This window comes from Geotrypetes seraphini, chromosome 12, assembly GCF_902459505.1.
Source record: "Geotrypetes seraphini chromosome 12, aGeoSer1.1, whole genome shotgun sequence".
Lineage (NCBI taxonomy): Eukaryota > Metazoa > Chordata > Amphibia > Gymnophiona > Dermophiidae > Geotrypetes > Geotrypetes seraphini.
In genome coordinates this window covers 60,225,692-60,241,380 of record NC_047095.1, presented here as the reverse complement: position 1 = coordinate 60,241,380, position 15,689 = coordinate 60,225,692, and the positions used below count along the sequence as shown (strand labels likewise).

The 15,689-nt window shown below is 44.8% G+C and overlaps 1 protein-coding gene across 2 annotated transcripts in view; it reads right to left on the bottom strand.

Moving 5' to 3' along the window:
• The window catches only part of TTC39A (tetratricopeptide repeat domain 39A), a 150,186-nt gene extending 135,540 nt beyond the window's left edge, over nucleotides 1-14,646 (bottom strand). Inside the window, exon 1 of one of the 2 annotated variants that reach the window (XM_033915880.1) lies at nucleotides 14,472-14,646. In XM_033915880.1, coding sequence (XP_033771771.1) covers nucleotides 14,472-14,524 — 53 coding nt within the window. In that variant the 5' untranslated portion in view covers nucleotides 14,525-14,646. Of the gene's footprint in view, nucleotides 1-3,987; nucleotides 4,022-14,471 lie in introns of those variants that run through there. The other variant, XM_033915881.1, reaches the window with a different exon arrangement.
• Between the last annotated feature and the right edge of the window lie 1,043 nt (nucleotides 14,647-15,689).

Sequence of the window (15,689 nt, the reverse complement as noted above, 5' to 3'; positions counted from 1 at the left end):
CAAGAACTCCCTCGGCTGAATCCATGCTGACTCCATCTCATTAAATCATGTTTGTCTATGTGTTCCACAATTTTATTTTTTATAATTGTTTCCACCATTTTGCCCGGCACTGAAGTGAGGCTTAGCAGTTTGTAATTTCCCAGATCTCCCCTGAAACCCTTTTTAAAAATCAGCGCAACATTGGCCACCCTCCAATCTTCAGGTACTACAGACGATTTAAGCGACAGCTGTTGGCTCAATGAATTCTGGGATTGCATTAATTAAGAGCTCAACTGTTTTACGAGCTTGATGCACTGGAGCTTTGTCCGGTTGAAAAATAAAGTACTCAGAAACGATTCAAATTTTAGGCAAAAGTTTCTGCTGCATTAGGATATTTGGGTGTTATTTGGAGAAATGTTGGGGGTTCCCCAGACACCGTATACATGTACTTAGTATTTGTATTCAAATTTAGGGGAATCAAAGGAGACGTTTGTTCCATGGTTATCACAACAAATGAAAACAAGTGAAACCTGTAGAAAAACAGGATTCGGCAAGCAACAATACACCGTCTTTATTGGCAATCAAGTGCAAAAGGGTGTTTGTGCTGCCTGGGTGTGATAATGTGAAGGTTTTCTGGACTTTGGTCTGATGCGGGGGTTCAAGATATTTTTGCATTTTGTGACAAGCTAACTCATAAAATTGTTATGTTATGTTCTGCAGCTTTGCCTCATTTGGTACAAAAGAGTAAGGCTAGGTTATTTGATATCCTTATGGGTTTGGCAAATCGGAGCAGAAGGACAGGGCTGCACTGTGTTTTAACGAACTTACCTAAGTACGTAAGTATGAAGAGATGACTGCTGCTAAACGATGTTGGGCTTGGCAGTTTAGGGGGATTTGGGCTCCTGTGGATGATTATTGCTCATTGGTCGATGTATAAGAGTGGTTTGAAAAGCAAGTTAAACAACGTAGTCTTTATTGAGGTCTATACACTTAGGGCTCCTTTTACAAAGCTGCGATAACGGTTTTAGCGCACACTGAATTGCATTGCATTGAGCTGGCATTAGTTCTAGCCACGTAGCGCAGGTTTAGCGCACGCTAAAATGCCGCATGCACTAATAACGCTATCGCAGCTTAATAAAAGGACCCCTTAGTCCAGCGAGTTTCCAGTTTTTTGTAGGCTATTTTTCCTATGACACAAAAAAAACTAGAAGCAGTTCCATAGTTTGGAACATGTTTGTGTCTTAAGTGCTTGAAGTGTTGAATGTTTGCCTTATCTTGAAATAAAAAAAAATATGGTCTTATGGTCTGTCTTTTTGTGACATTACCGTTCCGAAAACTGAAAAGTTCCAAAAACCAAAATACGCCTGGTCCCAAGGATGTCGGATAAAGGATCTTGTACAAGATATATATATATATCTATAAATACAAAATTATTATAAAAACCAAGCTGTATAAAAGTGTCTTAAACAAGCAATCAGAAATTGATCATAAACATACACAGAAACATGAATGATTATCAATACAACTTACATGAACCTTATCGAGACACGAATCAAAACCCTTTGCAACTTTGTGTGTAAGCAGTGGTATAGTAAGGTGAGTGGTGCCCGGGAGGGTGACACGCCTCCCTCACCCTCTTCCCTGCCCCGAACCCATGCCCCCTTCCCTTTCCCAGTACCCTTTTAACTTCTCCAGCCCACGTCGGTGTTGCCTCGCCCTTTGACGTCACTTCCTAGGCGTGGGTCCCAGAAGTGACGTCAGAGAGAGCACCGATGCCGACGCAGGCAGCAACCTCGTGCCGGGGAAGTAAAAAAGGTATGGGGAAAAGCAAAGGGTGCGCGGCAAGGAGAGGAGGAAGGGTAGGAAGACTGTGCCTGGGGCAGACGGCCTCCCACCCCCCCTAACTACACCACTGAACTTACCTAAATCTTATCGAGATACAAATCAAAACACTTTGCATCTGCGTGTAAGAGAGCTATAATGGACCTTAATTTAAAAACTTCCATTAGATCTTATTCACGCACAGCCAAAATGTTCTGCGACTGTACACAAGGTGGCCGTTGCTCCCCCCCCCCCCGCTAGAAAGGTTCTTTGGAATGCTCTGCGACTGTACATAAGGTGGCTGTTGCTCCCCCTGCGAGAAAGGTTCTTTGGAATGCTCTGCGACTGTACATAAGGTGGCCGTTGCTCCCCCTACTAGAAAGGTTCTTTGGAATGCTCTGCGACTGTACATAAGAAAGCTGTTCCTACCCCTATTAAAAAATGTATATCATGTCTGATGGCTCACATTAAAAAGGCATGCAATTGTCTATATACCCATTAGTATGCAAGTGTGATGTCAATGGCTACAGTTATAATTACAAAACTATAGGTTCATTCTAACAATTAGGGGAGATTTAAACTGCCTATGGCACCAAAAAAAATAAACTTGGCAGTCAACAGAAGGGGAAGGGGGAAGATAATGGAAAAGAAGGGAAAAGGGAAGAAAGTAGTGAAGGAAGGGGGAGGAGGAAGAATGAATAGCTAAACGAGTGTTGGGTACATATACCATACTTATTCTGAAGCCAGCGCATACCTGCCTTGTGACCTTAAAGGCCTGAATATAGCAGTCTATAACTCAAGCCAATCACCTAAGCCTCATTGCTGATTGCGCCTTATTGTTCCGTACGGGCACCTTTCCAACCCCCCAAGGTCCTACTAGTCTCATGTCTCCAGTTTAGCTGAGAATGTGCCTCGAGTGTATAGAAACATAGAAACATAGATCTAATCCAATGCCCGCAATCCACGTGAATGTATCTCTTTATGCCTCCAGTACACTTGAATGTATCTCTAGAACTTGTACAGCCTAGTTGTGAATGTACCTTTGTAACCCATTCTAGGCTCCTGAGGAGGACGGGCTGGATAAGAGCGCGGTGTACAAACCTAAGGTTTAGTTTAGTTTAGTTTAGAATGGGTTACAAATCAGGCACCCAAGCATTTTTCCCTATCTGTCCTGATGGGTTCACAGTCTATCTAATGTACTTGGGAAGTGAAGGATTAGGCAACTTGCCCAGTGTCCCAAGGAGCTGTTGGACTTCTAACCCACAAACTCATGGTGCTGAGGCTGTAGCGCTAATCATGCACCACATTCTCCTGAAGGAAGTTTCAGTTCAAAAACAGATTATGAGGATATTCCAGAGCACTGGTACCATAAAAGTAAAGTCCGACTGCGTGGTAGAATTTAAGCATTTATGTAAGAGAGAGAGAGAGAGAAATGGGAATGACAAAAAAAAAAAATGTTGCTGGAAAGATATTCTATGCGGTGCACACAAGAATATTACATTTTCAAAGCTTTCTAAAATGCATATAATAAGTCACAGACATTTTAATCTGTGGCCCAAACTCAGAATAAGTGACCCGTCAAGAAAAGAGGGAAGACCTCTTGTAAATAAAAATGTTGTGTATCCGTAGGAATCTCAAAAGCTATAGGGTAAGATATGGGGATTCAGTGCTCCTTTATAAGAAGCAGAGGGACGTGATTATATTTCTTTGCTCACAAACAGACACACACCATGTCTGCTTTAAGGGCATGATGGGCTCTCACCGTAGTACAGCCAATACAATTTATTCTAATACATCATAGTTGCACCTATCACCATTATTATTATTATTATTACATAGCGTAATATGTAGAATTTAACCTGAATCACAGGTGACTGTCTAGGTCAGTGCTATCTCAGTTAGGTTAAGCTGTGCTGCATTTCCACCCACGCTGTGCCAAAACATAACTTGTCACCTCCGCCCACTATCTTTTGATAACTTAATCCCTCAAATGTTTTCCTGCCACGTTTCGGTCCTGCAGTGATGATGATGATTCAGGTACAACCAGACTGAAAACCAACTTTTTGTGAACAGTGCAACTAATGGGAGACCGAGGGGGGGGGGGGGAGAGGAAGAAAAATAAATAGCGTCTGTCCCAGTCTGTTTGTTAAAGACTGACTGTGGGAGGGTTGGAAATTGCTAGCATACCATTCAGATGCGTTGAGAGTCAGCTCTTGATTAACCAATAATAGTTAAGATGCCTCTTTGTTCCTGTGAAGGTATAAAATATTGATGTTATCGGTGTGGCTTTCCCCCAGGGGTAGAATAATAGTACACCTTAACTTCTGGTTTTTGGTGATTTTACTTAAGCAGTGCCTGAAGTTGCAGCAGTGACGTCTTCTTTTGCTAAAGGTATCTCTAGCAACATGGCTACCTTCACGGTGGCTGCTACAGATGCCAACAGCTGAACAAAGTCGCTGCGACCTTCAACTCCTCTTGGACTCGGCAGGTTGCCAAATGAAAACGCCTGAAAACATAACCCCCCCCCAAATGTCAGGTAGCCCAACACCTACACAGAAACACACTTCCATGCACTCCGCGCTCCTCCCTCCCTCCCATCATCCCCCATTCAACACCGGTCTCTCCCCCGTCCCCACCTCACAGCTCTTCCCCCTCTTCAACGCTCTTTCCCCCTTCTCTCCTCCCCACCATTATCTTCTGTTTTCCCTACCTCACAGCATATGCTCATCCCCTTCCCCTGACTCCCTCAGTTTCAAGTTTAAGTTTATTTAAAATTTGATTTGGCTGCAATATCATATTCCAATGCAATTTACAAATAGTGATAAAAACAGGGTTTTAAAAAAATATGCATACCGGTACTTTAAGACTGTGACAGTACATGAAACAAGAGGACGACGGATATAACTACAATGCATAAAAGGTTAAGACAATAGGATAAAGAAATGTTGCCCATTCAATTTTCATTTAAAGGATTTTAGCCCACTGTAGAATATTTGAGTTTTATAGAATTTAAGCAGCTCACTTAAAGAGCCAGCTTTTTAAAAGATCTTTGAACTTACTAAGCAATTTTTCTTCCCTAATATAAAATGGGTCTTTGACCCGGGGGCTGCTGCGTGAGCAGACTGCTGGGCATGATGGACCACTGGTCTGACCCAGCAGCGGCAATTCTTATGTTCTTATGGGAGCGAGGTCCATCGTGCCCAGCAGTCCGCTCACACGGCGGTCCAACAGGTCCAGGATCTGTGCAGTAATCCTCTATCTATACCCTTCTATCCCCGTTTCCAGCAGGAAATTGTCCAATCCTTTCTTGAACCCCAGTACCGTACTCTGCCCTATTACGTCCTCTGGAAGCGCATTCCAGGTGTCCACCATATGTTGGGTAAAGAAGAACTTCCTAGCATTCGTTTTGAATCTGTCCCCTTTCAACTTTTCTGAATGCCTTCTTGTTCTTTTATTTTTTGAAAGTTTGAAGAATCTGTCCCTCTCTACTCTCTCTATGCCCTTCATGATCTTGTAAGTCTCTATCATATCCCCTCTAAGTCTCCTCTTCTTCAGGGAAGAGTCACAGTTTCTCCAATCTTTCTCTCGCTCTCTCTCTCTCTCCCTTTATCTCCCTCTTTCTGCCCCTCTCTACTCTCTCTATGCCCTTCATGATCTTGTAAGTCTCTATCATATCCCCTCTAAGTCTCCTCTTCTTCAGGGAAGAGTCACAGTTTCTCCAATCTTTCTCTCGCTCTCTCTCTCTCTCCCTTTATCTCCCTCTTTCTGCCCCTCTCTACTCTCTCTATGCCCTTCATGATCTTGTAAGTCTCTATCATATCCCCTCTAAGTCTCCTCTTCTTCAGGGAAGAGTCACAGTTTCTCCAATCTTTCTCTCGCTCTCTCTCTCTCTCCCTTTATCTCCCTCTTTCTGCCCCTCTCTACTCTCTCTATGCCCTTCATGATCTTGTAAGTCTCTATCATATCCCCTCTAAGTCTCCTCTTCTCCAGGGAAGAGTCACAGTTTCTCCAATCTTTCTCTTTCTCTCTCTCTCTCCCTTTATCTCCCTCTTTCTGCCCCTCTCTACTCTCTCTATGCCCTTCATGATCTTGTAAGTCTCTATCATATCCCCTCTAAGTCTCCTCTTCTCCAGGGAAGAGTCACAGTTTCTCCAATCTTTCTCTCTCTCTCTCTCCCTTTATCTCCCTCTTTCTGCCCCTCTCTACTCTCTCTATGCCCTTCATGATCTTGTAAGTCTCTATCATATCCCCTCTAAGTCTCCTCTTCTCCAGGGAAGAGTCACAGTTTCTCCAATCTTTCTCTTTCTCTCTCTCTCTCTCTCCCTTTATCTCCCTCTTTCTGCCCCTCTCTACTCTCTCTATGCCCTTCATGATCTTGTAAGTCTCTATCATATCCCCTCTAAGTCTCCTCTTTTCCAGGGAAAAGAGACCCAGTTTCTCCAATCTCTCAGCATATGAGAGGTTTTCCATCCCCTTTATCAGACGTGTCGCTCTCCTCTGAACCCTCTCGAGTAACGCCATGTCCTTCTTAAGGTACGGCGACCAATATTGGCCGCAGTACTCCAGATGCAGACGCACCATCGCCCGATACAATGGCAGGATAACTTCTTTTGTCCTGGTTGTAATACCCTTCTTGATTATGCCTAGCATTCTATTCGCTCTTTTTGCGGCTGCTGCGCACTGTGCCGTCGGCTTTATTGTCATGTCCACCATTACCCCCAAGTCCCTTTCTTGGGTACTCTCATTTAATAACATCCCTCCCATCGTATAGTTGTACCTCGGGTTTCTGTTTCCCACATGTAATACTTTACATTTCTCAGCGTTGAACTTCATCTGCCATCTCGTTGCCCATTCCCCTAGTTTGTTCAAGTCCCTCTGCAATTCTTCGCAGTCCTCTTTAGTCCGAGCTCCACTAAATAGTTTGGTGTCGTCCGCAAATTTTATTATCTCACACTTCGTCCCTGTTTCTAGATCATTTATGAATATATTAAATAGCAGCAGCCCAAGCACCGAGCCCTGCGGAACACCACTCGTGACCCTCCTCCAGTCCGAATAGTGGCCCTTCACCCCTACCCTCTATTTCCTACCCGCCAACCAGTTTGTGGTGCCGTAATGGAAAAGATCGTATCCCTCCGCGTGTAAACGAATCTTAATGAGGGGACTGAGAGGAGAGATTTCTCCTCAGAAGTTACAGATCTTGTAGGCGCATGTGGGATTAGAAGTCTTTCTAACGGGGGGGTCCTGGATGCGTGAGGGGCCAATTTCTTTTTTTATTTGACTTTCCAACCTAGTCCCGTAATTTATTTATTTATTCTTTTCTTTTTTCTTCTTTTCATGTTCTCTGGTCTGTGGTTTCGGGGGAATGTGGAGCTTGTGGTTTCTTTCCTTGGCAGTGGGCTATCTGAGTCCAAGTCTACTCTACTGCCCTGAAATATTCTGCTTTGAGTCTGGTTGTGGAGAGTGGGAAGGGGGGGGGAGGGGACGGGTTGGGGTGTTGGATCTGTATCATTTGTATCTTGGTTGCACAATTGGTTGTATTCAATGGTTGATTGTATTTGTATTTTTTTGAAAATAAAAATTGATTATACATGAATGAATGCGGAATGTATGGGGTTTAGTAGTTCATTTAATAAAGTGTGGAGCCCATTGACTACATTTGTTACCTCACAATAAGGGTCATAAGTCTCTCCTCGATTTCCTTACACATCCAGGGTGGGTGGGGGAGGGAAATGTATTTTGAGGATTTAAATTACTTAATTATAATATTGTAATCACATCATATGTCTTATTGTATTAATAATTTGGAGAAGGATGGGAGAAAATGATTGTTTTATGTATTACTTGTGTAGTTAATAGTGTGTTTTATGCAGTATTTTATGTTCAATTAATTGTATTGCACTGTCAAAGTTTGAAAATCAATAAAGATTAAAAAAAAAAAAAAAAGATTTTACATAGAAGTCTTTCTAAGAATGCAGGAGCTTTGTTCATTAACATTTTGTGTGTCAATAGTACTATTTTGTAGATGATGGTATAATTTATAGGTAAGCAATGTGCTCCTTTTAAGAGGGGAGTGACATGATCACATTTTTTCTTTTTCGGTAATTGCAGTATTCCTCTTCCCATACACGTCCCCTTCCATCCCATCAGCTTATAACCCCCCCCCCCCCGACATCTCATTAGGAAATGGGGTGGGATTTGATATACTATACAATTAAAGTGGTATTATATACAGGTACTTATTGTGCAACCGGGGCAATGAAGGGTTAAGTGACTTGCCCAGAGTTGCAAAGAGCTGCAGTGGGAATTGAACTCCATTCCTCTGCTTCTCAGGTTCCTGCACGAACCATTAGGAATTCTCTTCCATTATCCTGTTTCCTTCTCTTATACATGTCTCTCAGCTCCACTAGACCCTTTCCATGCTCTAGACACCTCCTCAGTGCAGTGGTATAGTAAGGGAGGGGATCGAGGGGGCGGTCCGCCCTGGATGCTAAGTTGGCGGGGGTGCTAGCCCCCATCCTCCTCTTCAGGACCCCGCCTGCTCCCATTCCTCCCCTCCACACGTGCACTCCCTATACATTTAGTTGAAGTTGTTGGTCACGGCTGTCTACAACGTGCCCTTCGCAACCCCGTCGGCTCTCCCGTTGATGTCACTTCTGGGTGCCGAGAATAGGAGGTGACATCAGAGGGAGAGCCGATGGGGGTCGCAAGGCGGAATCGGGGAAGGAGCGAGGGGGGGCAGAGATGAGGGCAGTGGAGGAGCGCCACCGCTTCTCACCCTCGCTATGGCACTGCCTCAGTGCGACCATCTGCTTGCAATGTGCAACTCCCTCAAAGTTTGAGCCATGTGGGTGCCTGTAGCTTTGCTTTATTCTAAAACACTTGCAAGAGCAGTACAAGACAACCACAGCCTGTGGATCCCATTGTGCCAGAGCTGTACAAGGCAAGAAGGATAAGCAATGGCTGCTCAGAGAGGTAGAAGAGCGAATAGGTGGACAGAATGGACTTCAAATAAGGATAGCAGCGATACTGGTGACGGGACAAAAGCGCGCGAGACACCAGCGCGCTGACATTGGAGCACAGACAATTCGGCGCAATACATCAGCGCGCCGCGGGAAAACTTACTTTTAAAGAGCTCAGAACAGTTTACATGAATTTATTCAGGTACTCAAGCATTTTTCCCTGTCTGTTCCTATCTATCTAATGTACCTGGGGCAATGGGGGATTAAGTGACTTGCCCAGGGTTTGAACCCACAACCTCAGGGTGCTGAGGCTGTAGCTTTAACCACTACACCACACTCTCCCCCACAGCTTTTATCTTATGAAGCTGCAGCTATTTGCACTGCTCTCCTAAACTAAAACTAGACTAAACTAAACCTTAGGTTTGCATACCGCGCCATCTCCACAAGCGTTGAGCTCGGCACGGTTTACAGGGTTAGATTGAAAAGGAGCTACAATGAAGGGTTACAGGAAAGGAGCTAGGAAGATAAAGAACCAAAGAGCGGGAGGTGTTAGATTTTTGAAAAGAGCCAAGTTTTCAGGTGTTTGCGGAAGGATTGGATGGAGCTTTCAATCTCCTGACTAAGCTTTCAATTATTGATTCTTATGTTCTGTTTCACCGTATACTTAAGTCATTTTATTTCGGCAGATTTTGTCCTGAATTACAGTAGTTCTTCTTTTTTTGTGTGTGTGTGCTGTCTTGTAATTTAACTAATGTGTGTTCCTGTTGTAAACCACTTCGGGACCTAATTCTAGGGTAGAATGCGGTATAAAAGTTTCAAGTTTATTAGTCTTGATATACCGCCTAATGGAGACAGCCTTCTGGGCAGTGTACATAAAAACTATAATATAAAATATGGGCTAAGAAGGAAAAGGTATTCCATTCGTTGAAAAGAGAGAACAGAGTGGCTGTGAATCATGCAGAATAGAAAATGACACAGGGACGGGGTTGAACTTTGTCCCTGTGTCTCTCTCTAAAAGCTTAAAACAGGCTGTTCGAACGAGAAAGAACAGCATCTATAAAATGCCAGCATCAATATGTACAGTGGCACAGCGAGGGTGAGAAGCGCCTGGGGCGGTGGTACCCCTCCCCTGCTCCTCCAAGGCATGCTCACCCCTTCCCTTCCCCTGTACCTCTTTAAAGTTCCCGGCATGAGCCACAATCCCAACCTACCGTTCATGTCGGCATCGGCTCTTCCTCCGACGCCACTTCCTAGGCGCGGGTCCAGGAAGTGATGTCAGAGGAAGAGCCGAAGATGGCGCGAACAGCAGGTTGTGGTTGCTGCTTGCGCCGGGAACGTTAACGAGGTACGGGGAAGGGTTGCATGCGCGTGGTTAGTGGCGGGGAGGAGGAGGAGTGCCGGCACCCCTACCAACATGACCGCCATGACCCCTTCACTAAGCCACTGCTTTCAGAAGATCACAAGCCATGCGCTGAAGTGCACCCACAATGAAACGCTGTGACTGTACGGTCTAGGTTCTATAAACAGGCAGCTGCTCGGCGCAGTGGTCAATCCGCCACTGGGCGCCATTTCTAGAATCACGTCTAGCAGCGCCTAAGCAGAGCCCTTACTGCCTAGAAAACCGATGACGGTAAGGGGCTCACGTGGTAATGGCCAAGTGCTGATTAGACAACCGATATGCAAAATCTGTACGATCCAGTCGGAACAAAAACGCAGCAGGTCACCGTGACGAAAATATAAACAATATTTATTAAGCCACTCCTGACACGACCGTGTTTCACCCTCCTTGGGGCTGAATTACACCAGAAAAGGATACTCCAAGATCTCTGGCTGGTCTCGTTTATCTGGCACTTACACATTGCTGCCAGTCAGACCTAGAGCACAGCATGCTATGTCGGGCTAACAGGAGTGTTTTAATTAATATTGTTGACATAAACTAATTGGGAAATTAGCGTGTGGCCATCAGTAAGCAGAAAAGGAAATGCAGCCATTTTATGGCTGCGCTAAAAGAGGCCTCAGCTCATGAAAAATAATAGACGACGCTTTTTTCCCCCCAGCTTAGTAAAAGGGCCCCATAATTTTAACAGCAAAGGCCATATGTATTCCTAATCGGTGTAGAATCCATAAATATTCCCAGATTGAGAAAGACAAGGGGAAAGCCACTGCTTGCCCTGGATTGGTAGCATGGAATGTTGCTACTCTGGGGATTCCGGAATCTTGCTATACTTTGAGATTCTGGATAGAATGATTGCTACACCTTGGGTTTTGCCAGGTACTAATGACCTGAATTGGTCGCCGTGCGAATGGGCTACTGGGCTTGATGGACCATTGGTCTGACCCAGTAAGGCTATTCTTATGTTCTTATGACGGCAGATAAAGGCCAAATGGACCATCCAGTCTGCCCATCCCCAGCATCCACTATCTCCTCCCTATAGGCTACGGCTCTTTACACCTGCCTTGTGAGGTCATAGAAACATAGAGTGGAAGAAGCATTTTTCTTATAGATGTGATATTGTGATGTAGAAAAATGATGGCAGATAGAGGCCAAATGGCCCATCTAATCTGCCCGTCCGCAGTAACCATTAAGGTGGCAAAGCAAGGCAGAGGGCCCTTGCAAGAAAATATCTTTTGTTCTCTGCATATTAAGGCATAGTCTGTTTCCAAACATCCACATCTCAAAAGATTTCAAACGAAGAGACAAACCTCACAAAGACAGTTCTATAAACTGGTGTCTCAGTCCGGGCACCCTGACACCATGTGCTTAGGGCCATCTTGGCTCCAAGACTCTATTACAGAGCATTAAACTAGGTGCATTCAGGTCAATGCAAATGAACGATGGCGTACCTAGGTGCATCAAGTGACACACTTACCCCCCCCCCCCACACACACACACACAGACACACACCTTTTTTACTAAGCCGCAGTAGAGGTTTCTATCGCGGTCCGGAGCGCTAAATGCTCTGATGCTCATAGAATTCCTGTGAGCGTCAGAGCAGCATCTGAGCATTTCGCAGTCTGGGCCGCAGTAGAAACCTCTATCGTGGTTTAGTACAAGAGGGCCTTGAAGTGCATGCCTAACTGGAAGACAAAACCATGGTCCACCCATGTGAAAGCCCCACTTGCACTTTAGAACTGCAGTACTTAGTTGTAACTTATAGAATATCACCTATGGGAAATTCTAACTTAATTAAAAAATTGGCTTTTGTTATGAGATGTAACAACGTCCGGTTTTAGGACTCGCGATTTCGATTATTCGTGATTTCCTAAAACCGGAATCACTCCCACCTCCCGGACCTCCCCTGGTGGTCTAGCGGTCTTTCGGGGCAGGCACGATCTTCTTACGCTCCTGCCCTGTGCAGATCACTCATACAAAATGGCTGCCGTGAGTTCCCGTCGTAGTCTCGAGAGATGAGTGTATGTATGTATGAGTGATCTGCACGGGGCAGGAGCGTAGGAAGATTGTGCTTGCACCGAAAGACCGCTAGACCACCAGGTAAGGTCCAGGATGCCAAGGGGAAGGCGGGGGTGGATCAGAGCCGGCCCAAAAGTGGATCAAAGGCTGAGAACAGTCCTGCTCGAGAATTCTTTGACTTAGGACTCTTAGGGACCTCTGAGGAAGACAGGGTTGTCGAAACATGGACTATCGTATGGGTCCTAGACATTTTATTATGTGGATTTTATGACTATCTTCAATAAAGCCTGCATTTTGGACATCTCCACAGTGTTTTTGTTTTCTCCTTGGCTGTCTTAATTTATAACATTTTATTGAAGAAATCAGTAAATATACAATAATATAATACAATAAAATAGTCATTACACTAAAATTCATCATATTAATTTCCATCAAATGTCTTTCATTTCTTCAAAATATATTTCCAAATTACCCATTGCATCTCTCAAAACCCTCCCCCTATTTCCTACCCCCCTTCCCTTTTCCCTATTCACCTCTCCATCCTATCCTCCCTTCCCTACCCCACTGAATTATGTGTAAACCTTTTATTAAAGAAATAAAATAACCCAAAAATTAACCCCCCCAACCCAATGAAAGTTGACAAAAATAAAGAATAATAAAAATAAAGAACTGGAATTTTAAATAAATAATCATAGCTTCAATGTAAATCATTAAGAATTAAACTTCTTGCCTTAGTTAAAAGATTCTGAATATACGGATCCCAAATTTCCATAAACATACAAATTTTCCTAGCCGAATGCCAAAAACTAGGTGCTTCTTTCTTTTGATAACCAAAATTGCATAATACATTTATGTCCTATTATACACGCCTTTTGAAATAAGAGACACTTCTTTTTACCAAAAACCCCACAAGCCGCAGCATTTCCAAAAATTACTCCCCTTGATGAATCTACAACCGAACTACCCCATAATGAGCCTAAAAATAACAGGATGGCAAACCAGAATGACCTAATTAAAGGGCATGACCAAAATGCACGAGTTAAAGTACCAGGATCCTTATTACACTTGATATAAATTGGGATATTAATGAATTAATGATTGCTCTGCAAGGGGCAGGAGTGCAGGAAGATCGCTCCTGCCCCACTGTCACCGCTAGACTACCAGGTAAGGTTGATTCACTAGGAGGGGGTCCCGGCACCAAATACAGCGAATAGTCGAAACCACGGGTACCGAGACCTTATGTGCACATAAGACTGATTTCGTATATAAGAACAAACGAAGAACGTATCTCCCTATCCCAGCTGGCTGCCTGAGGTCGCTTTGCCTCATCTCATAGGGGTTTTGGTACACAATATCCCTGCGCCTTTTTGGTAGCCCTCCTAGGCTGCCTCTACCCTGTCTCACCAATAACTTACACAGATGTAGTATCACCTTACGTCGGAAAGGGATAAAACGCGGACCTGAAGGACCTGGCAGATCTAAAACCGCACGTCCTTAAAAATCTGAGGTCCGTGCAACTTGTAGTTAGTTTCTGGCTCTGACAGACCTCGATGACAATTTAGCGCCGACGGATCCGTCTCAGCATAGGGAGGGAAAAGTATTAGGATCCGTCAGCGCTAAAATGTCATCGAGGTCTGTAAGAGACAGAAAGTACATGTGGCACGGTCCTCAGATTTTTAAGGACGTGCGGTTTTAGATCCGTCAGGTCCGCGTTTTACCCCTTCCCCCTTCCTGGCTCTGTCTCAACACCTCTGTGGCACTGACAATCTTTGCCTTGTTTCATGGCAGAGGTATCTGGTTGGTATACAAAAGTATTTTACTCCTCTTTTACATGTTTCTGCCCTTTCATACTGATACCTTAATTCAAAACCACAAACTCCCCCCCACAGACACCCTGAGAGATGTTTTCTAACAAATGGAACAGCTACACCATGCCTGGGTCCAAGCAGATGCACCTCATTCCTTGCTGCGGAAGGAAGGAGGTACTAGAGGATTATACCAGTTCCGAGAAAAGTGAAACTAGGCGTCTAACTTCCCTGCTTGTGCCCGAAAAGCAATCACAACCCGCTCCCCGCCCCCCAGGCAATAATTCAAGGGGCAAGAAGGGGGCCTTTGGCCGGCTTCACTGAGCAAATACACGTCTAGGGTGGCTTTCACTTCCCCAAAGCTCATGGCCATGGCTGAGCCTAAGCTTTACTTCAGGGCCAACCAGACTCCGGCCAGAGGGCTAAAGCGGGCAGGGAGTCCCAGAAAGTGGCCCGGCTCCCCCGCAAGCGCTTCAAAAGGGACCCGGAGCTGACCTGGCGTCCCGGATCTCGGGGCTCGTCCCTCCTCGGACGGATGCAGGCTCCATCGTCCGCTTCCACCGGGCCCAGCAGCGGCTAATTTAGGCGTGCAAGTGCCCTCCTCCTTCGATCGCGCTGCGGGAGGGGCGGGGAGACGCGTCTGCTTTCGGTTACCCTGGTGGCTTCTCGTAGCCTCGGGGTGTTGCTTTGGAAGCCGTGAGCGAGTGGAGAACCCGTCGGTCCTGTCGGGCAGGAAGATGTAAGCTCTTCGGAGCAGGAGCGGCTTCGCCCACTGGGCTTTCAGCGACAATGTGACATTGTAGGGCATGTCGCCTTGACTTCCCAGGTTACATAAACCTACATTTATTAGCATTGTGATTATAATCGGTGTAATTTTTCGTACGCGATGCCGGCCTGTTCCGCTTTCCATGTTTCCTATGTAAAAACAACAGAGGGAAGGAAAGACATTTTAGTATAGTCCAGGATCCAGATCAGCTAATCCTGCTGGTGCTAATTTTGCACCTGTTTGATAAGAGTTTAATTTTACGTGATTTTTTTCGCGTGTAACTGCACTGCGTCTTAGGTGCATGCGAATATGGGCTCCTTTTACTAAGCCGTGTTAGGGCTTTAACGCGCCGAATAGCGCACGCTAATTTGCTGCCCACGCTAGATCTTAAAGCCAGCATTGAGCTTTTAGGGCTCCTTTTATCAAGGTGCGCTAGCGGGGTTAATCACGTGCTAATCCCCGCCGGCAAGCCAAAAAACTAACGCCTCGTCAATGGAGGTGTTAGCAACTAGCGCGACAGGCGGTTTAACGCACCTTGATAAAAAGACGCCTTAGTTCTAGCGCCGTAGTGCGGGTTTAACTCGTGGTAAAATGTTGCGTGCGCTAAAAACGCTAACGCAGCTTAGTAAAATTTGCCCTATATTACTCATGCGAAGAATACTGTTAATAATGTTCTTAGTTCTTTGGGGCCCCTTACTACAATATGCTGACTTACCACTTAATTCTCCAGATTAGCCCTTATAATTCATGAAACTCTTACATTATTATGCCCTTTGACTATATTTGACATTATAATCGAAATCATAATTCCTCTATGTCTCATTATCTTAATGTTATTGATATATTATGTTGGTACATGTTTATCATTTGATTGTGTACAGACTTTACATCAGTGTTTAAGTACAAGATATCCTGATCTGTTCTTTCCTCCCTTTTTCTTTTTCCCT